This window comes from Meles meles, chromosome 13, assembly GCF_922984935.1.
Source record: "Meles meles chromosome 13, mMelMel3.1 paternal haplotype, whole genome shotgun sequence".
NCBI lineage: Eukaryota > Metazoa > Chordata > Mammalia > Carnivora > Mustelidae > Meles > Meles meles.
Genome location: NC_060078.1, coordinates 54,643,585 through 54,666,561, shown reverse-complemented (window position 1 = coordinate 54,666,561; position 22,977 = coordinate 54,643,585). Strand labels below are relative to the sequence as shown.

Below are 22,977 nucleotides of genomic sequence, written 5' to 3'. Positions count from 1 at the left end.
ACCAACTGAGCCACCTGGTGCCCCATTAACACTGATTATTTTTAAATGTGTCCACAAATTTTTTGATACTTCTCCCTTCAAAAAGTGAACTCTCATTCCCCTATTATTGAATGTGGTCTGAATTAAGTGACTCACTTCTAAAAAATTGAATAGCAGAGGTGATGATTTCCAAAACCGGATCTTTTTTTTTTGAATAGGTGAAGTCTGGGACGCCTGGGTGGCTCAGTTGGTTGGGCAGCTGCCTTCAGCTCAGGTCATGATCCCAGCGTCCTGGGATTGAGTCCCACAGCGGGCTCCTTGCTCAGCGGGGAGCCTGCTTCTCCCTCTGCCTCTGCCTGCTACTCTGTCTGCCTGTGCTCACTCTCTCTCTCTGACAAATAAATAAAATCTTAAAAAAAAAACCAAAAAACAACAGGTGAAGTCAGACATCAGGATTCCTAAAGCAGGGACTCTTAACACTGATGCACATTAAATCACCTGAGAACATTAAAAATGTTCTGATCCCCAGTTATATTCATGCCTATGAAATCAGAATTCTGAGGATGGATTCTGTATTAGTTCACTAGGGCTGCCGTAACAAAGTATCAGAGCCTGGGTGGCTCCTGATTATTTATTTATTATTTTCAATTTATTTTCTCAGGATTCGCCCGCAAGGTTGGTTTCTTCTGAGGCTTCTCTTTTTGGTTTTGTAGAGGGTGGTTTTTCCCTCCTCATTCCTTCACATGGTCTTATCTCTGAAGCTGTATCCTGATCTCCTTGTAAGGATCAGGGCCTACCCTAATGAGCTCACTTGACCTCCTTAAAGAACCCATCTCCAAGTATAGTCACATTCTGAGGTTCTAGGGATAGGATTTCAATATATGAATTGGGGAGCAAAATTTACCCTATAAAAGGAATCAGTGTTTTCAATTCCCACCCAAGTGATTCCAACGTGCAGCTATATCTGAGCGTCAGTGCCCCACGCAGAATTCTCAAACATGGCTGTATTAGAGTCACGGTAGCTTAGAAAGAGTAAAAAACACCAATGCTTAGGCATCACCCTCAGAGATTTGATTTCATTTATGTGGGATGGGGTATTCTTAGTTTCCAAAGTTCCTGGGTGACTTAAATCTGTAACTAGGTTTAAACACCACTATATGACTAGATCTTAAAAGGCATTAGAGCTTTCCCCTTGCTCTCTCTTGGTTAACTTGCTTTGGGGGAAGTCAGCTGCTTTGTCATGAAGATACTGAAGCAGTTCTAAGGAGATCCACACAATGAAAAACTGAAGCTTCCCGCCAACAGACAGTAAGGAACTGAGGCCTTTTGCCAAGAGCCATCTTAGAAGTTAATCCTGGAGCCTCACTAAAGTCTTCAGATGAGTGCAGCCTTAACCAACACTTAGACTTCAACTTCCAGAACAAGAAACATTTTGCTAAGCCACTCCTAAATTGCAAACCCCCAGGAACTGTGTGAAATAATAAATGTTTATTGTTTTGAGTTGCTAAGTTTTAGAGTAATTTATTAAGCAGAGATAGGCAACTCATATGCTCACTAAAACTATAATTCTACTATGATATACACATACATCCTTAAATTATGTTTAAAAACTAGCTATTTTGGAGCCTGTCCCTTCCAGTTACATCCTTCCCCTCCTTCACTTCCCATTTTTGCTACCTCCAGAAGCCACAAATTTCCTTTTTCTCTGGGTGTTAAGAGGTCCTAAATAGAACATTAAAAAGTCTCTTTTTCCCCAATGGACCCAAGAAAGAGAGTCCTTAGGGGGCAGATCTTTATCTTCTTTCTGGAGTGACAGTTGTCACTCCAAATGCAGCAGCAACTTGGAAAATGCCACCTAAGCAGGCCTTCTTTCTGTGTATATGTGGTAAGTACATGAATGAGGTATTTCCAAGCAGAGGGAGGACTTGAGCTTTGGTGATAGGGGTGATAGAGAGTATTACAATAAGCAGGGGTATGTTGTGGGAGGTGTGAGATGACTTACACGTTACTTTAGATATTAGTTTCACTCTATAGTCCCTTCATGCTCAGCTATACTTCCCAGCAGCTTTAGAATAGAGATCTAGAGACAAAGTCTTGTTTGTTTTACAAACAGTCTTTCATAGAGAGCTCCTAGCAGAGTCTGGTACAGGGAGGGGAGCGAGGAACTGTTGCTGCCAAAGGGACTATTAGAAACTGTACACGACATTGTGTACAGAATCTACTTCCCCTTCCCTAGAGATTTTGGAAAGCAATGAATAAATAATGACTCTGAACAACTAATACAAGAAAGAGGAAATGTCATGTATTATCAGTTTAATTTATTAACAAAAATCTTAAGTAGAAAAGAACCCTAAGAAGATCCTCTTTAATTTTTTCCTGTTCTATAATATAGCAGATTAGAAAAAGAGTTTAAGGCATTTGACCCCTTTTGCTGAGAAAGTACTACCACTGGTGGAACTAGCATTTTATTACATTTCCCACCTGGTAAAATGTAGACTTTGTTACAGTATATCTAAGCCTCAGATTCATTAACTTTAAAATGGAGCTAATATTTATCTTATAAAATTATTGAGGATAAAATGAAATAATTTGTACTTAGAGAACCATAAAAAGTGTTTAATAGGTGATAAGTCTTAGGTTGGGGTCCCCGAATTTGACCCTGAGTCAAGGTCTTATGGGTTGAATTGTTTGCTCTCCAAAATATGATAAAATCTTAACCTTCAGTATTTATGGATGTGACCTTATTTGGAAACAGGGGTTGTGCGGATGTAATTAGGTTGAGATGAGGTCATTAGCGTGATCCCTTAATCCAATCTGAGGGGAAGACAGCCATGTGAAGACATAGACACAAGGGGATGCTGTGTAAGGATGGAGGCAGAGACTGGAGTCTTGCACTCACAAGCTGAAAATTCCTAGGACTTTTAGCTGTCACCAGAAGCTAGGAGAGAAGCATGGAAGAGATTCTCCCTCAGATCCCTAAAAAGGAAACAACTGTGTGCCAACACCTTTATTTCTAACTTTCAGCCTCCAGACTGCGAGAGAATAAATTTGTTATGGTCATGCAAATTATGGTACTTTGTTATGGCATCCCCAGAAAACTAATACACAAGGATGTAAGTATAAGTGGTTTATTTTAAAGAAGAGTCCAGAAACCACTGATAGAGGGTGGGGAAGTGAGACGGGGAAGAAAAGGACAATGAAAGAGTGGACTGATGAGTAGGTTAGCTTTGTAGGTGGAGCTCATTCCTTCCGTGGATCTCTGGGAGACAATGTGGAAGATGCCTCAGAGACATCCTACTTCTGTGGAATGAGAACATTAGCATGCTGATTAGTATAAATAATGGTGTATTAGTTTTTGATGGCTCTTGTGACAAATTGTCACAAATTTGGTGGTTGAAGACAACAGAAATTTTTTTAAGGTTTTTTTTTTTTTTTTTTTTTTTTTTTTTTTTTTTTTTTAAGGAATCTCTACACCCAATGTGAGGCTCAAGCCTACAACTCTGAGATCCAGAGTCTCAGGTTCTACCAACTGAACCAGTCAGGTGCCCACAAAATTCACTCTCTCACCAGCTGAGATCAGAAATCAGAAATCATTATCACTGAAATCAAGCTGTCAGCAGGGTTGTGCTCCCTCCAGAGGATCTGGGGGAGAATCTGTCTCTTGCCTCTTGCCCTTTCTGGTGCTGGGGCATTACTTGATTTGTGGCTACATCACTACAATCTCTGCTCTGTAGTCACATTGCCTTTTCCTCTTCTAATTTCTCTCCTCCAAGCTTATATACAGGCACATGTAATTCCATTTGGGGCCTATCTGGATAGTCCAGGATAATCTCCCCATTTCAAGATCCTTATTCACACCTTTGGCCATATGAGGTAATATTCACAGGCTTTAGGGCTTAGGGCCTACTATTTTTAGAGGACATTTTTCAGCCCAGCACAGTTTATCCTTCAACTTCAATTTATCACTGGTTGAAGACTGCTCTCAGGAGTCAAAGTTCTTTGGCACTTCTGACCTATTTTGCAGGGTTCATGAAAAAGTCTTTAGGTTAAAAGTTGTAAACACTTATAGAGGACTTTTCTTCTGTATGTGTGTAGTAAGTGCTGAGAGGATGTTGACGGGATAACAACAAAACCTGCTATATTATTATTTTTTGGCATCAGTCTTTTGTTTACAATTTTAATTCCATAATTAGTCATTAGTTGTAATTATAGTTATTAGCTATTTTAACTTCATTTCCTGATGGGCCACAATGAAAATTATTTGCATTACCTGGGTGATCTTCCTCAGAAAACACTATCCCATCTATATGAATTTTGTCCTTTCTATAAATGTCCATTTAAATATACATTGCTCTGTCATTTCTTCCCAAGCTTTTTTTTTCCTTTCAGCACCTATAAATCTCTCTACTTGTCAAAAAATATTTTATTTCTTTATTTATTTGACTGAGAGCATAAGCAGGGATAGTGGCAAACAGAGGGGAAGCAGACTCCCTGCTGAGCAGGGAGCCTGATGCTACAGAGGCTCTATCCCAGGACTCTGGGATCATGACCTGAGTTGAAGGCAGAGGCTTAACTGATCGAGTCACCCAGATGCCCCTACAAACTCTTCTATTAATCTCTATTTGGTCATGCATAATTATCTTTCTCAACTATATATACATTTTTTTCAACTATATTTTGACATTACTAAAGGAAGAGGTCCTGACATATATATTTTCAAATTCTTGATGTCTGAATTTTGGAGATTTACATTTATAATCTGGTACCATATAGTAATTCCTCTTTAGGAAATACAATATATCCTTTGAGCCCATTTTGTGCTTTTAGTTTCAAGGTCCCTTGTTACAACTTACATGAATTATCTTGTGGGACAGAAACACCAAAAGCCTTATTGTTCCATGCCTATTTAGTGACATTTAAAAAATCAGTTTATTATGGAGAATGGCCAAGAAAGCCTTGTATCCCAAGATCTCTGGAGTATTGGGATTCTAGCTGTGGGTAAATGAATCAAATAGGGAATATTGGAAGAGGCCCCAGTGAAGAAAATAGTTTGGTTTTGAGCATGGCGATTTGAAGTTCCGTGGTAACTATGTGGGGATGTCCAGAAGGAGGTAGCTATAACAAGGAAGCTTGGAGGGAGAGGTATGGACTGGACAAAAGACTTGGAAATCTTTTTGCAATACGTAGATGGATGAGATCACACTGGAAGAGCAAGTAGAATGAGAAGTAGAAAAGTGGGCCCAGGCCAGAACCGTGAGAATCACTTATATTAAAGAAGCAAGAGGAAGAAGGAATGGAGGTGGGACAAGAATCCAGGGAAGAGGTTGTTAGGAAAGCCAAGGACACTGACATTGTAATGTGAGAAAGAGGAAATGTGTAGCATCAAATGTAGTAGAAAGTTAGTGAGGTTAAAAAAAAAAAGAGTAAAAAGAAATGATATAGCTTAGTGCACACTTAGAAAAACAATTTGGAGGTTTTTAGTGACCCCAATGAGAGCGACAGTAGAATGTTATGGACAGATCCAGATGGGTTCTTAATAGACTGCTCTAAAGGGCTCATAGGAATCTCTGCATATAATACTTGTGAAGATAGTTTGGGGTAGCCTAGTGACCTCTCTTAGCCCCAGTGTTCAGGAAAGCTCTGGAGGATCCAAGAGGGCCTAAAACCCTGCGTTTAGCAGTGGGTTGAACTAGTGGAAAATGACACAAAGCTGGAGAACATAGAATTGAGAAACCGTTAAAGACTTTATTTAAATATTTTATTTATTTATTTGACATAGAAAGATCACAAGTAGGCAGAGAGAGAGGCAGGCAGAGAGAGGGTGGGGAGTAGGCTTCCCGCTGAGCAGAGAGCCCGATGACGGGCTCAATCTCAGGACCCTGAGATTATGACCTGAGAGCGGAGCCAAAGGGAGAGGCTTAACATGATTAGTAGAAATCAAGTAAACTTCCATTTTTAAGTTTGTGTTCATATAATTACTCAAATTCAAGATGGGAGGGATTTAGCTTGGCAACAATTGTTGCAAAATGATCTAGGGATTCAAGCTCATTATAAACTTGAAAGGGCCAAACATATGATTTAATTCCTCAAGAAGCTAGCACAAACTTGGGCAGTGATAACAGAAAAGAGGAAGTGAAGACATCAGAATACCAGGTTTTTTTGTTTTTAGTTTTGTTTTTTTGAAATAAGGACAAGCAGGGAAGGAGGAAAATGAAACAGTAACTAAAAGGAGATAGAGTCAGGGGAGCCCGGGTGACTCAGTCTGTTAAGTGTTCTGCCTTCAGCTCAGGTCATGATCCCAGGGTCCTGAAATCTGGCATCAGGCTCTCTGCTCAGCGGGGCATCTGCTTCTCCCTTTCCTTCTGCCCCTCCCCTCTACTCATTCCTTCTCTCTCTCTCTCAAATAAGTAAATAAAAATTTTAAAAAGATTGTTATTAGAAAGAAAGTTATGGAAGAGATTTGAATGTGTTAGGTTGAGGGGAAGAATCCAATGGAGAGGAAAAACAGAGAAGTGATAATTAGTGGTTCAGGAGTCTGATAAAGTTGGGAGAAAAACTGGTTTTGAATGGAAGTGGGGATGCCTCACCCGTGGAGAGACTGGAGGGAAGGCTGGAAGGATGGGAGTGACCAGAGATAAATTGCTGTTTGGTGAGGGATTTTGGCACTTGGGAAGAGCACAGCGTAATGTTTTCAGTTTGTTTAATGAAGTAATACTCCAGTGGGACAGGCTCTGCTGTTTCTGAGTATGTGTGGAAGGACAGAGAACAACGGGCCAAACTGGTGAACTTGGAAGGGAAGAAAAGCATTCCAGATAGGGTGGGATTCCTGGTCTCTGAAGTGGAACCCAGAAACTGGCAGCTTTCTTCCTAATCTATTTAACACTAACACCCACCAGGAAGCTCAGACTTCTGGGCCTCTCTCTCCAGCTTTTCCCACCTGGCTTAGGGCTGCCGGGGTCATGTGTCCGTTGGGAGCTGTGCTCAAGAATCACAGACTTTATTTCTTTAAAAAATAAACTTAAGTGAAATTCTTAAACTTATTCAGGAAAAAAAAAGGTCCTTGAGGGACATTTTGAAAACTATATTTTTGCAGTACATACATCTTCCTGTTGGAATTAATGACTTTGGTGGAATTAATCAGACAAAAATTTACACAAAGGTAATAGTTGCAAAATATTGAAATGCAGTCTCACCGACACACCTCTTTATCAGACAATGGTTGAAATGACGGCAAGAAACGTTTCAAAATAAAATATCAAAGAATTAAGAGACTTTCGAGAGGCGCCTGGGTGGCTCAGTGGTTGTTAAAGCCTCTGCCTTCGCTTCGGGTCACGATCCCAGAGTCCTGGGGTTGAGGCCCACATCGGGCTCTCTGCTCGGCGGGGAGCCTGCTTCCTCCTCTCTCTGCCTGCCTCTCTGCCTACTTGTGATCTCTCTCTGTCAAATAAACAAATAAAATCTTAAAAAAAAAAAAGAATTAAGAGACTTCTGAGTTCCGGAAGGTCATGAGAAGTCATTCGCCATTCCACAAACACGCCCAGAGAGCCCGTCGAGGGGGCAGGCATGACACCAACTGCAGTTGGAAAAGCAACTGCAAAGGTCAGTATCTCTGACAGAAAGATGAGATAGGCTGCGTGAGGAGAGGCACGACGTGCTGGGAGGTGACTGATAAAAAGCAAGCCCTTTCGTCCTGAAAGGTGGAGCCCCACTTCCCCAGGACTTTAAAGGAAGTTGGGCGACAGGACAGGAATCACAGACCTTATGAAGTTCCCCGGGGGCCACCCGCCTTCAGCCAGCGCGGCTTCAGGGACACCGCATGTTCACAGGTGTGTTCACCGGGGTGCCACCAGCCCGGTGCCGCGAGAGGGCGCGCGGTCGGGTCTGGCCGCGGAAGTCCTACTTCTATTTCCGGCGGCCGAGGATGGGGAGGGGCCAGTGGTAGCTTCCGTCTGGCGCAGTTTAGGGGCTTGGGCACGTGTGTTATAAGTTACATCCTTGCGATCCCTGGATTACCTTTATCGCCGGTGAAACTGTAGGGTCGGGACTCTTCATATTTAAGGATGAAAGCGGTAAGTGTCTTGAGGAGCCCGATCTCCGCGGCTTAGGCCCCCTGGTGTAGTTTTTCGGCGAGTTTTTGCCCTTGTATAGGGGGCGGTGGCTTGGATTCGGGGCTCCCTCCCTTCTGTGCGCTGCCAGCCTTCCGGCCATTAGATCTGGATTGCCCACTGTGCTCGCGCTTGGCTTCAGGGGGCCGGGATGATACAAGCACAGAGCCTTCTCTCTGTAAGGTGTCGGACATTAAAGAGCACCATCTTTCGAACCCTTTATATTACAAATATGACAGGGTCCTGCTCTCAGCGAGTTTATAGTGTGAGTCATGGGTCGCGAGATGAGTCCATTTTTTTCTCCTAACGGGTGTGGGGATAAGAAAGTAAGTGATTGGCTCCGCTTCTCAAAGAAAAAGAGCTGGGATTTGAATTTCTCAATTAGAGGTTACCAGCAAGCGTTGAAATCCAAAGATCCTAATTCCGTTTGCCCTCCTTAGTTTAAGAGTCTTTGACAAGTCATATAATCTGTCTCAGCCTTAGCTTTTTCATCAGTTATTTGAAGGTAGCAGCAATCACTGCTTAACGAGGCTGTTGGAACCAAATATGTTGGAGAACTTAGCAAGCAGTAACACGATATATGAATGTCACTTACTTTAAAGACAACATTTTGTTCTGGGTTTGCAGTTTAAATTTCTGGTATGCTGTACTCCTCTTGTTTTCTAGAGAAGAAATAAAAAACAGATCCCAAGCTTTCGTAAGTTACTAAAAACTAGTAAAGTCAAACTTGAAAACAAGCTAAAAAATAAGCAATTTAAACAACAAAGCACTCTCAAGAAGTACCGGAAAGAACAGAGGAAACTAAGACAAGCTGTAAAAGATGCTGTGTCTAAGAAACCGATGCCACTGGAGGACCCAAAGGAAAAACGACCAGGTAATTGCGAAAGCATTCATGTCCTGTAGTTTCTATTGATTTGTCCTAAAATGTTCATGAAATAACATTGCTTTCTAGTAATCAGTCTTGTTTCCAGATCTTCCCAAGAGTAAGTAAGGGTAGTAGTCCTATGTGCTTTATCACAGTCCGTGTGAGAAAACACTACAGGATGGTATTCACTGTGAGAAAGAGCTAGTCTCTGCTTTTAGTTTTTCTAGAAAGCAGGTCTGAAGATAGAATACTTGGGAAAACAGACTGAGAGTAGCTGTGTAAATAAATGTTGGGGAACATGCCAGCGCTTCCACTTTCCCATTCACTGGCAGTCAGCTTAGGTAAGAACATAGCCTTTCTCTGGGGCATTCTCGACAGTGTTGCCAAGGTTCACTTAGTTTTCTCAACTTCGGCTTTCTTTTCATGTGGAAACTTGGAGTGAAATTGAGCTGTAACTGTCAGGGTTATCTTTTGTAAAACTATCCAAGAACTCCCAAGTACTCAAAATGGTTAAGGATTCTGACCATTTTGAGTCAGACCAGTTCCTCTACAATGTTCTGGTACTTTCAGGGTATTCATATTTGATCGTACCTGACTTCAGTCTTCCCATGTATATCGCATTCTCTTAAATCTGACCTATTTAGTTTGATCTCTTGGTTACATATTGTGATGTATAAAAAGGTTGTTGGACTGGAAATGGGGAAACTTGGGTTTTTACCTTAATTTTGTTATTAGCAAAGTGACCTTAGTTGGTCACTTAATCTCCAGGTAGTTAATCTGTTTCAATTAGCAATAATCGCGCCTCGGATAAACCTCATTGGCTACGATACTGCCACTGCGCAAAGCTTAGTTAATCTGTTTAAAAAAGAAAATGTTGCTTGAGTTACATGCTTTTTAAGATCTTTTCTATGTAAATTTCAGTGGAATTTTAAAAAATGTGATATGTTATAATTATATATAAAAAGTAAAATACTTATTTTTATACGCTGAGCATCTAAATGAAGTCTGTCAGGTGGTTAGGTATGAGTACCTGGGTTAGAGAACAGCTTTGGGAATTATCTGCACGTAGATGGTAATTGAAGCCTTAGACTTGGTAAAGTCAATGTGAAGACTGTGTTGTGTGAGAACAAGAGAGTCAAGAAAGAATTTTAAGGAACCCAGTGTTTAAGGAATGGGTGGAAGAATAATGTGATGTAACGAGGTTTGAGGAGGAGCCGGAGAATTAGGAAGAAAACCAGAACTGTGCAGTGTTAGAAATCAGAAGGATGTTTAAAGAAAGAAGGAAATTCTTTATGTCCCAACATGAAATAGTCTACAAAATAGTTAATTTAAAAAAGTGAAAAGTATTGTGTATTGATGCTTTCACTCACTTGAAATTATAGACGTTTGCCACATGTATGAGATGCTTATACCATTTGAATAAAAATATATTTATACACTCAAATACAGTATCACAAAAAGATTTTCAGAAAATGCTTTTCCTTTGACCTAACAATCTTACTGTTAGGAATTCAGTCTATGATTATATTTGAAAAAATTTGCCAAGAATATATTTCCAAGTGTACTCATTTCAACATTATTAATAATAGCAAAAAAAAAAATGCCACCTTGATCAAAAAATTGAAAATAAGATGTTCATCAACAGGAATTATTAAGTGACATAATGTTGTTTATCTATGGTGGAATACTATACAGCTGTTAAGACTGACAGAGCTATCGTCCATCAGTACGATCTATATGATCTATGAAGCGAAGGTTGACAAATTGCCCACTGGAGAATGACTTGACCATCTTAAAATGCTGATACAAAGAATTTAATGGACTAGACAGTTTGAAGGTACAAGGGAGAGAGGGCTTAAATGATAGAACAAGATAAGAGAAAGTAAGAAGTTCTGAGATCGAGAGCCCAGGAGGAGGGGCACTCTTACAAAGTTATGAGAAGGAAAATAGAAGGGATGGAGGCCGATGTTGTTGAATTCAGTGTGGGAAATTGCAGGAGTTTCTAGCTTCTGGCTTTTCTCGGTGATAGAGGAAGCTAGCTCCTCTGAGGATTACGAAGTGAGGGAGGTGATGGGTTTAGAAGGGTGATGATAGAGAAAAGTCTAAGGAAGAGAGAAAGCTTATCAGGGAAATAAACCAGCTGCTGGTCACTTTTGAGAAATGGGAAGCTCACTTAGAGTAGGTAGGAGTTCCTTTCTATGCAGTGTTTACCTTTGTATGGCAATATTTACTAGTGTTATTGGAGTCAGGGAGAATTACAGGTTCTGTTAGGGGACTAAGATTGTCTTGTTCATGGTTGAATCCTTAGCACTTAGACCACTGCTTGGCACTTAGTCGACATTCATTTTTATATTAAAAAAGAGAAAGAGAATGAGGGACAGACAGAAGATGGAGTGATCAGTTGGGGTTTTGTTAGATGTAAGGGCATAAACCGTAGAAGGGAAGGTAGTTGAAGATATTGGCAAGAGGGCAGTTGAAATGATAACCCTGCAGCGGAAGTTCAGGAGTGTACAATACAATGGAACATAGAAGTAGAGTGGTCAGAGGATAGAAGGCCTATATATTTGGTCACAGAAGTGCAGTGGAAATAACCAGATGAGACCTAGAAGGACAGACAGTTGTGGTCAAGGCCTGGGGTGAGCACCAAGGTTTGGGATGTGGCCTGCAGAGGGGGTGGCTGAAGTGGAATGGAAGTCAGTGGGGATCAGAAGGAGTGAAGCAGCTAAGTCATCAGTTCTTGCGTGCTCTGAGAGACATTGCAGACTGTGTGGAGGCATTTTATTTTTCGGTTGTGACAGTGACCTGCGAAGGCTCCTGGCATTTAGTTTTCAGGGGTTGGAGATGCTAGCATTTTGCCTGGCTCAAGACACCCTGGTAGAACAAAGAGCTGTCTGGCCCAGCATGTCTTTAGTGCTCCCATTTAGAGACACCAGGCTGACTATACTAGAAAAGCATAAACTTTTCCTCTTATTAACACAAAAACACAGAGTTCTGTACCTGAAATACCAGTTTCTGACTTTGTTTTTGTTGTTGGAACAGGTAAAAGGATTGAGAGGGAAGAGGAGGAAGAGGAGGAAGCCCTTCCTTTGGATATGATGGATGAAGATGACTTGCAGTTAATGAGAGAATTAGGACAAAGAGCATCTTTTCTAACGAGAGATCTTTCTTCTAGGTAATATTTCCTTTAGATTATAAACAGTCCATCTTTTCAGTGTTAAAAACTTGATTCTGAATTTTAGTTAGGTGGTTAGTAGTGCAGGATGTTCAGCTCAGAACATGAGAGAGTAACTCAGTTTATTTCCTAAATAAAGGAAGTTCATGGATAAAACAAACTGATTTTATTTAGTGTATATCTTCATTTCTTTTGAGTCTGAATAGTGAAGTAGAGTGTCCTGGGGGAAGAATGTATTTCTCTGGGGAATTGACAGAACAGTCCTGAGTTCTTAATGGCTACGATCTCAGTCCTTGTTACCCTGTTGGGGACATATTATTCCCATTTACAGAGGAAACCGATGCTTCCTGCAATCACAGCTAGTGCATCTGCCGTTTAAACCTAGATCTTTTGAACTCCTAAGTCCATGCAATAGTTCCAAGGTTTTTAGGAAAGTAAAACAGCATGATGTCACCCTTAGCTTTGTGGAATAGTTTTCAAAAAGAATCTGCTGTAGCTTTCACTTCTCTTTTGTATCTGAAGGCAGCCGTAGTCTTTGGGTAGACTGTACGATTCTTTTATTCATTTAGTTAATTTGAGTGCCTACTATGTGCCTGGTCTGGTGCTAGTATCTATGTACTGATTTTTTTCTTTTTTCTTTTTTTTTTTTTTAAGATTTTATTTATTTAATTGACAGAGAGATCACAAGCAGGCAGAGAGGCAGGCAGAGAGAGAGGAGGAAGCAGGCTCCCTGGAGAGCAGAGAGCCCGATGTGGGGCTCGATCCCAGGACCCTGAGATCATGACCTGAGCCGAAGGCAGCGGCTTAATCCACTGAGCCACCCAGGCGCCCTATTTTTTATTTTCTATATATCTTTGGAGGTTTGGCTAGTAGTTTACTTTTCTATACTTTTAAAATAATCTCTAGATTCCTTTGTAAATACATTAAAACTGGAATTTTTCTTTCCTGCAGTGAACCTGTTCACGCCAAGAAACGAAAGCATGAGCATGTTATAGATAAATATGAAAAAATACCAAGAACTCTGCAAACTGCACCAGAAAAGGAACTGATTCACTTACTTCCTATCAAGGATAAAAGTGGTATAATCCCACAGACCAGGGAGAAGCCAGGTGAATCTAATCAGTCAGCCAGTGCATTAGTAAACATTGTAGCTCTTTACTAATATCATCACATTTTTTTTTCACTCGAGATCTGATTTTATTTTTTGCTTTTACGTACAAAATAGGGGGTAGCTGCAATTAGTCATATAGCAAGCTTGATGATTTTGCCCAGAAATACAGATGGTTATCTCCCATATCTGTTGTGTCAGTGTAGCTGAGGCTGCAATGTTGAGGTGATTTTCTTTTCAGAGATTTTTTCACCAATACTCTTGTTTCTATAATTAGAATATTAGTTATCCTTTATTAACCTTTTCTTCTTACCTTTTTCTTGTGAAGTAAAATACACAAAAGCCTAGAAATCAGAGTTGCCTTGCAAAGTTATGTGGTTTATCACAAAAAACACACCCATTAAACCGCTATCTGGGCAAGATATAAATGCTGCCAGCACCCAGAAACTTCCTTTTTGATCCCCTCAATCATTAATTGCTTCCTCCTCACAAAAGTAACTACTTTCCAGAGTTTTATGATAATCACTTTCCTGCTTTTCTCTCTGTAGTTTTATCCCTTGAGTGTATTGTCAGATTTTTTAGTATGTGTGCTGCCGAAGCAAGCACTCAGATTTTTTTAATATACATGTTTTCCATACAGTTATAGACAGTAAGCAAGAGGAAGAGGATGAGGAAGAGCTGGAACTTGAGGAAGGTAATGGAATGCGTTTTTGTAGTTACTAAATTGTTAATTGAGAATTACCTTTTTTTTGCATAATAATAAATGTGACTTAATTTTAGATAAAGTCTGAAATGTGCATTTTAGATTACTGGTCATTTCAAGGTCGTTTTGAACATTTTCCCACATGTTGAAAGTCTTACCTTGTGGAATTTGATTCCTTGTTGCTCTTTATTACGGAAAATTTTATGCAGTTATGATTGTAATGTCTAGGCATGCATGAAGAGTCTTGTAAATTATTACCATTTTGAATTCTTTTTAATTTTAAGTGAAGGACCTACCTATAAATATAACTTTCTAGCTTTAAATTACAAACTGATTCTGTGATACGATATCATTTCACTTCTTTCTTGGAGCAGTTATGTATGTCTGTATGTCTGTTTTAGATAATTGAAGGTGGGTTTCTAATAGGTAAGACAGTTGCAATCAAAGTTAAACTGAAAGAATATACGGTTTGACATTATATTTGTTTGGAATTTGTAGTAGAACAACCTGGTTAAGTTTTACTTTAGCTTAGCAAACTTCATTAATGGTATAAATGAGATTACAGGTCAACTAGTTGTTTTCAGTCATCCTTCATAAGCCCATTAGAGATTATGCTTGTGTATTTATTAAATCTAGTTCTCTCTCAATTTCTTTTCTTAAGATGGACATATGTTCTGTAGTGCAAAGGACTGCAGAGTTGACAGCAAGTACTGTACTTCTAAAAAAAACAAAATCAGGTTGCTTTTTCCCTTAATTCATGGCAATTATTATTATTATTTTTTTAAAGATTTTATTTATTTATTTGATAGACAGAGATCACAAGTAGGCAGAGAGGTAGGCAGAGAGAGAGAGAGAGAGAGGAGGAAGCAGGACCCTGGGATCATGACCCGAGCCGAAAGCAGAGGCTTTAACCCACTGAGCCACCCAGGCGCCCCAATTCATGACAATTATTATAAGTTTTTTAGCATAGTTAGGAATATGAGCTCTCGAGTCAGACTTCCTGGGTTTTGAATTCCATTTCGATCAGGCTTATGAATATAAGCATGTTACACTCCCTTTGCCTCATTTCTATGTACAAAATGGATATGATGATTGTACCTGCCTCATAGCATTTTTGAGAGGATCATATGTAGTAATCTTGACCCATGACAAGTACTCAGTAAAAGTTATCATCATTATTATCTATCACTGTCGAAAATATTGTATTGATAAAGGTTCTTGGATACTTGTACATAAAGAAATGTTTAAGAGGGGATATCTAATCTGTTTCAGAAATCGTTGAAGATCCCATTAGAGAACTGACATTAGAAGAACATTTGATTGAGAGAAGGAAGAAACTACAGGAGAAGAAAATGCATATTGCAGCTTTGGCATCTGCCATATTATCAGACCCAGAAAGTAATGTAAGTAGTACTAATTTCTTTGAACTCTTCATATTAGATACAGTGCAAATGTCTAATATTGTAAGATTTCCTATAAGCACATACAGAAAGGAAAAGCATTAAAATACAGTGACTGAGGTAGAATAAGAGTAGACAGAACCTTGGGGCACCTGGGTGGCTCAGTCGGTTAAACATTTGCCTTCAGCTCAGGTCATGATCTCAGGGTCCTGGGATCGAGGCCCATGTTAGGACTCCCTGCTCCGTGGAAAACCTGCTTCTCCCTCTCTCTGCCTGCTGCACCCTCTGCTTGTGCTCTCTCTGTAAAATAAATAAAATCTTGAAGAAAAAAAAAAAAAAGAGTAGAAAGAACCTAAACCTAATCCTACATCTGAACTTAATTTTTTCTGTAATCTTAAGAAAAGTCACTTAAACTCTCTTGAATCTTATTTTCCTCTTCTCTAAATGAAGGTATTGAGGGGCTCCTGTGTGGCTTAGTCAGTTAAGTGTGGAACTCTTGATTTTAGCTCAGGTCATGGCTCGGGATTGTGGATCTAGCTCTGCACTGGGTGTGGAGCCTGTGTAAGATTCTCTCTCCCCCTCCCCCTCTACCACCTCCCTTCTCTCTCTCTTTATTAAATAAATAAGCTAAAACGAGGATATTGACTTAATGTTAGAACTCTGAAAGTGCTAAGTATAAAAATTAATTGGACAAGAGAGAAGGAACTTACTTGCAAATTTGCTTGACTGATGGGATTTTTAATAAGGAACATGCTACACAAAAGTCAGATTAGTTCAGGAGTACTTGTAAGTGGAAAATATGTTAAGTGAAATAGATCAGAATTATAATGATCGGTGGGCCATGGGAACAGTGGTGAAGATGGTCATGGTTAGAACACATGGACTCCAGAAACCTGGAGTACTATCTGGTAGACTTTGGGTAAGTCCTTTTACCCAAGACTCATTTTCTTCATCTCTGAAAAGAGAACGGTAGCTATTTTAAAACTTTGTTGCAGGGATTAAATAATCAAATATACATGAAGTCTTGTAAAGTAGTACTACTGTCCCGGTTAATGTTGGTGTTCCTGTCATCCTACTGTGAATATACTTGTTTATTGAACAATAAAGTAGATTAATTACATTTGTAGAAAAAAATTGCATCTGGGTATGTTTTGGAGTAGTACTTGTTCTTTTAAAACAAAGCGAAGGGAAAGTCTGGAGCAGAATTCGGGAGGGAAATTTGGAATATTTCTCACCTCTACCATCTCATTTAATCATTATAAAACCATAAAGACAAGAACTGTTGATCTAACTTTACAGCTGAAAAATTGAGCCCTAAAAAATTCAAGTAAATTTGTTATGATTTCAACATTTGCTGGATTAGAACCTGGGTCTTCCAGCTCTGGAGCCTCATGTTCACACAAGTTAGGGATAGCAAATAGGTAGGAGCATATTTATCCTACCCCTGCTGCAGCAAATTTCGCTAACTAAACAGAGGATTTCTTCTCAAGATACCTAGCAGGCAATAGTAGTTCACGAAAGCAAGCACATTCATTGAACTGTTTTTTACTTCAGTATTACTTCATACAAATGATTTTTGTACAAGTCTTGTTGAAGCTAATGTATATACATTCTACTTATAAATTCCTGATTAACTTCTATATATGTGATGAATATATTTGGTGTATATAACACTTTAATTTAAAAAAAAAAAATTAAGAGGCACATGCTTTAAGAAAACCCAGTAAAAAAAAATTTCAAAGAGTAGGTATATTAATAAATTTAAACTTTTTTAAAAGTCTGTACCTTCTAACTATTTACCGAAGACAAGATTGGCTTTAATGATTTATCTTTCGGTAATGTGAGTCGTAGCCGGAACTGTGTATGACTGAACTCTGTGAGTCACTGCATGGATCCACTTGTGTCAGATGTGAGGCTGTTGTCTTTTGTTCATAATTGTTTTGCAGTCATTTCTCTGCCCTTCCAAGTTCTTTATTTCTTTAACAGATTAAAAAATTGAAAGAACTACGTTCCATGCTGATGGAACAGGATCCTGATGTGGCTGTTACTGTTCGAAAGCTGGTGGTAATTTCCCTGTTGGAGTTATTTAAAGACATTACTCCTTCATATAAAATACGACCCCTCACAGAAGCAGAAAAATCTACCAAGGTAATGATAGATAACAATTACTGTACAAAATAAGCTGAACATTTTGGAGAGGTAGGGATGGGAGAAGTAGTAGGGTTTTTTGGTTTGCCTGTTTTTGTAGGACTGGGTATATATTATACACTCACATTTTGTGCTAATTTAAGGATTTTGATATTTTGATTTTAAAAAATGAGTGATCTTTCTGATTTTTTTTCAGGTCCGCAAAGAAACCCAAAAGTTAAGAGAATTTGAAGAAGGCCTGGTTAGCCAATATAAATTTTATTTGGAAAATTTGGAGCAAATGGTTAAAGGTATATTAAGCATTTTTAAAATATATAACATAATTTACTTTGGTCTGGAAGGTGAGTTCTAGCTTCTGTGCTCTGTGTTGAGAGTATAGCACGTTGTCAAGAGCAGAGTCTACAGTCTGACTTCCTGGGTTCAAATCTGGGCCCTCTACTCACTACCCAAGTGATGGGGAAATTACTTAATCTCTCAGTGTTTCCGTTTTTCTGTTTATAAATAATAGTACTTATTTCGGGTACCTGCGTGGCTCAGTGGGTTAAGCCTCTGCCTTTGGCTCAAGTCGTGATCTTAGGGTCCTGGGCTTGAGGCCCACATCGGCCTCTCTGCTCAGTGGGGAGCCCGCTTCCCCTCTCTCTCTCTGCCTGCCTTTCTGCCTACTTGTGATCTCTTGCTGTCAAATAAATAAATAAAAATCTTAAAAAAAAAAATAGTACTTATTTCATAGGATTGTTGTGAGAAGTAAATTTCTAGATGAAAGTTGCTTACAACAGTGGGTGGCCTGTATTGATCAGCTATTAGTATTATTGTTGCTCTAGGCCTTTTTCTGATACGTTAATTGAATTTGTGAATGGTTGAAATTTATGCTGCTGGTCTTTATTTGGAGAGGGTAGTTAGGGGAGAAGGATGACTTGAAATGGGTGAAATTAGTGCCTTAAAAATGGACTTAGAGGGGCGCCTGGGTGGCTCAGTGGGTTAAGCCGCTGCCTTCGGCTCGGGTCATGATCTCAGGGCCCTGGGATTGAGTCCTGCATCGGGCTCTCTGCTCAGCCGCGAGCCTGCTTCCCTCTCTCTCTCTCTGCCTGCCTCTCTGTCTGCTTGTGATCTCTCTCTGTCAAGTAAATAAATAAAATCTTTAAAAAAAAAAAAATGGGACTTAGAAGTTGGTTGTACTGGATGATAAACTCTTCCACCAAACCTTTATTCTCTTCTTTGTTCAGAAAAGGAGGGTCCTATGAAAACTGGAGCATGAATGGAGAAGAAATTCAGTTGCCTAGGTCAGGTCAGGTGCTTTCACTTTACTCAGCTGGGCTCCTTTACTCAGTAGTGGACCTAAGGACCACCTAGTTGCTGTCTCAGCTGGAACAGGACTGCCGAATCCTATTGGCCCAGTAAGGGCAGGAAGGAGATGGTGGGGATTGGTGCTGTGGACGTTGCTTCCATGCTCTGGCCTCCCAACTGGAGCCTCTTTGGGAGCATACATTCCAAGGCCTGGGAGCTTGGTGTGGACCAGCACTGTCCAAGAGAAATAGAACATGAGACATATAACGTCATTTGAAAAATATGTACCATGCTAAGGACAAAAAAGTAAAAAGTAATGAAATTATTATGTATATGATTATTTCAACAAATGATTTCAACATGTAATCAGTTTTAAAAATTAGATATCTTACATTCCTTTTTTTGTACTAAGTTCAAAATCTGACACGTGTCTCACACTGCCGGCACGTCTGCATTTGGACCTGCCACAGTTCAGATGTTCAGTGGTCCCATGTGGCTGGTGGCCTCTGTACTGCACCACGCGGGTGTAGGCCTTTTCTAAGCTGATGGAGCCTTATGAAGTCTTGTTTTTTTAAGTTTTAAAAAAATTATGGTAAAATATAATTCACCGTAAGCTCTGTGAAGCGTACAGTTTTGCGGCGTTTGGTAAATCCGGTGTCATCTAGCCGTCACCACTGTGCATTGGCAGCCCTTTGCACCTTCCCCCGCGGAAGTTCTCTGTTAAGCCTGAACTCCCCTTTCTCTCTTGCCCCAGCCCGTGGCAGCCACCATTCTACTTTCTAATTTGAGTTGAATATGGATCTGGCTAATCCAGGAACCTCATAAGTAGAATTCTACAATAAGTTATACAATATTTGTCCTTTTGTGACTGCCTTATTTCACTTAGCATAAGGTCTTTAAGATTCTCATAGCATGTGTCAAAATTTCCTTCCTTTTAAAGGCTGAATAATATTCCATTGTATATATGTTAATACATTTTGTTTATTCATCCATTATGAAGTCTTGTCAGGTTTAAGTAAATAGAAGATATGGTTCTTGTGATGAATACAGCTTGCCTGAGGAAAGCTCATATACATGAGAAGCAATTTAAAACACAGGCGCTATCGGGGCACCTGGGTGGCTCAGTGGGTTAAGCCTCTGCCTTCAGCTCAGGTCATGATCTCAGGGTCCTGGGATCGAGCCCCGCATCGGGCTCTCTGCTCAGGGGGAGCCTGCTTCCTCCTCTCTCTCTGCCTGCCTCTCTGCTTACTCATGATCTCTCTCTGTCAAATAAATAAATAAATCTTAAAAAAAAAAAAAAAGTTAAAAAAAAAAAAACACAGGCGCTATCATCTATACTGTCTTTCTCATCTCGGGTTGTGTATGATGTACAGGGAAGTATTGAACCTTCTCTAGAAAAACCAGCGTATTTTCCATATTCAAGATGTGCTGTTATGGTAGCAGAGTATGTATGTAGAAATTTCTAGAAAAGAGGTACTGTGGGGACGCCTAGGTGGCTCAGTTGGTTAAACATCTGCTTTTGGCTCAAGTCATGATCCCAGGGTCCTGGGATAGAGCCCCATGTCAGGCTCTCTGCTCAGTGGGGAGCCTCCTTCTCCCTCTGCCTATCCCTCCCCCTGCTTGTGCGTATGTGCTTTCTCTGTCAAATAAGTAAAGTCTTCAAAAAAAGAAAAGAGGTGCTGTGAATCATCAGTTATTTGAAGAAAAACTCAAATCTTCTTGACCCCCTTGTAAAGATACCACGCTAAGTATTAGCAAGAAGTTGGGAGAAAATGTTTTAGATTCCCCAGAATTTTGGAACATGGAAGAGATTGGCGCTTAGAATCTGGAGTTTGCTCATATTCTCTAGCCAAGTAGTGGAGGACTAGGATTTGAATCCAGGTTTCTTGATTTGTAATCTAGTGTTTTGGGGAAAGCCTGGTAGAGCCCAGTCCAGGGATTCCGTAAGGTATCTAGCTCTCTGTCTCCCCCTGCCCTGATTTATTCCTGAGACCCTTTTCCCCTAATGGTACATCTTTTAAAATGCGTGGAAAGCCAAAGTTCTTAACATGATGGTTAGAGTCAGAGGGTGGATGATGGCAGATAAATTTAATGATAACGTTTGTACTTGTGTCTAAGGGTGGATACAACATTTAAGAACTTGCACAGTGTATTCTATTATTGCTTATTCCTGTTAAAGAAAGCTAATTAGTTGAAGCTTTGATCAATGAGTACAGTAACTACAGTTCTCTTTTGATTAGACTGGAAGCAAAGGAAACTGAAGAAAAGTAATGTAGTTTCCTTAAAGGCCTACAAAGGACTGGCGGAAGTAGCTGTGAGGAGCCTGTGTGAGCTGTTGGTGGCACTACCTCATTTCAACTTTCACAACAACATTATTGTGTTGATTGTCCCTCTCATGAATGACGTGTCAAAATCGGTGGGTTGCTAAGTGGTTGTTGCTTTCATCCTGAACACAAAGTTCTAGACCTTGTGATTATTATTTTTGTCTTAGAATTCTTTTGGAGCTATTATTTATTGCTAAAGTAGTGTCACTTTGTTAAACGCTGTCTCTTTAAGAAAATTCTTTGAATGTGAGTTTAGTGTGGTGGTTCTGAGCAGGAGGTGGTTTTGCCCTCCAGGGAATGTGAGGCTGTGTCTGCGCAGTTTTGATTGTCACCCCTGCCGTGGCTACTACTGGCATCTAGCAGGCAAAGGCTAGGGGACTTCTAAACTTCCCACCATGCACAGGACAGCCCTCTACCACCGAATGAACAATTGTCTGGCTCAGAATGCCAGTGGTGCCACAGTTGAGAAACACTGGCTGAGTGTAACATTTTATTTCTTTCAGATATCTGAAATGTGTTGTGAGGCAGTGAAGAAACTGTTTAAGCAAGATAAATTAGGCCAAGCTTCCCTTGGTGTGATTAAAGTGATTTCTGGTTTTGTGAAGGGCAGAAATTACGAAGTTAGGCCAGAGGTAAGCTTTCCTTTGCTGACCTTGCATTTTATTTGTTTTTAAACTGCAAAGTTAATTTTTTAGTTGTTATGAGGAATGTTATTCTTTGTAGAAGACTCCTCAAGTGTAACTACTCTTAACAATTTAGTACGAATTCTAGGTGTTTATACATACAGACAGATATACTTGTTTATGTATGTTTAAAATTATATAATACATGTTTAGATTTTAAAATAAAAATGCATTTATTCTGTGGAAGCTATTCTGGAGCTGTTTTCATTTTGTGTTGTAGAGGGCTGTCTCGTCCTTTTTTAACATCTGTTAGTTTCCTATTATATGATTTAGCCCTCTACTTGATGGACAGCTGAGTAGTTTCTGCCGTGATCATAAAAGAAAACATCTTGGCTATATTATTTTTTCATACTAACAGGAGGATTCTATGAGTTAAGTTTTTTAAAGTTTAGATGCTGGACCCAACAGTAAACACATTTATAAATTTATAAATCTCCAGATGATTCTCATGTTTGCTGAAGTTGGAGACCCATTGGCTTAAATGAAAATAACTTGTCTTAAAATTAATAACACTGGTCTACATGGTTTCTTTTTTTTTGGTTATTATTATTATTTTTTTAATTGGTGGAAAAAGATGAGGATTAGAACTGCTGACTGCAAAGTGGAGGCTGGTTTGGTAAATTACAGCTGGTTTAGAAATACCTAATTTACATCTTCTCCTCCCATACTGGTCCAAACCTTTTTCTGGCCTGTCTACTCTTTGTAATCCTATGTACTGATGCCAGGTAATGTGTTCTGTCTTTTTTCTACTCATTACACTGCCAACTAATGTTATGTGTATTTAGCCAAATACTAGTGTACTGCTATAGACATAGATTACCGAATATATTTAGCAATAAGATAATAGAACTTTAGTGTGAAATGTGATAAAAGGTGTGTCACAGGTGTTTTCTTGTTTGTTTTTTTGGCACAAAGGAAGGGAAAACATTGTTAAATGCTTTTCTGTATAAAGGGTTTGAGGGCAATAGAAATATTAAGCTGTGTATTGTGTTTTCTCCTATTAGATGTTAAAGACATTCTTGTGCTTAAGAATCAAAGAAGTAGAAGTGAAAAAAGATACAGAGGACATTAATAAACCAAAAAAGTTCATGACTTTCAAGGAAAAGAGAAAAACTCTGTCAAGAATGCAGAGAAAGGTTTGGTTGATTTCCTTTTTTTGTTTGACTTCAGATTAAAATCATAATGTAGGCACAGGCAGAAATCATA

General features: G+C 39.5%; 1 protein-coding gene and 1 non-coding gene across 3 annotated transcripts in view; one reads left to right on the top strand and one right to left on the bottom strand.

Moving 5' to 3' along the window:
• Positions 1-7,461: 7,461 nt before the first annotated feature.
• The window catches only part of NOC3L (NOC3 like DNA replication regulator), a 29,868-nt gene continuing 14,352 nt past the window's right edge, over positions 7,462-22,977 (top strand). The window contains exons 1-11 of one of the 2 annotated variants that reach the window (XM_046026769.1): positions 7,462-7,805; positions 8,751-8,958; positions 11,989-12,121; positions 13,073-13,230; positions 13,870-13,923; positions 15,205-15,335; positions 17,319-17,480; positions 17,677-17,770; positions 21,005-21,180; positions 21,592-21,720; positions 22,776-22,907. In XM_046026769.1, coding sequence (XP_045882725.1) covers positions 8,925-8,958; positions 11,989-12,121; positions 13,073-13,230; positions 13,870-13,923; positions 15,205-15,335; positions 17,319-17,480; positions 17,677-17,770; positions 21,005-21,180; positions 21,592-21,720; positions 22,776-22,907 — 1,203 coding nt within the window. In that variant the 5' untranslated portion in view covers positions 7,462-7,805; positions 8,751-8,924. Of the gene's footprint in view, positions 7,806-7,927; positions 8,049-8,750; positions 8,959-11,988; positions 12,122-13,072; positions 13,231-13,869; positions 13,924-15,204; positions 15,336-17,318; positions 17,481-17,676; positions 17,771-21,004; positions 21,181-21,591; positions 21,721-22,775; positions 22,908-22,977 lie in introns of those variants that run through there. The other variant, XM_046026768.1, reaches the window with a different exon arrangement.
• LOC123955817 lies at positions 9,652-9,796 on the bottom strand. Its single transcript, XR_006821374.1, has one exon. It is a non-coding gene; the product is annotated as a U4 spliceosomal RNA (small nuclear RNA).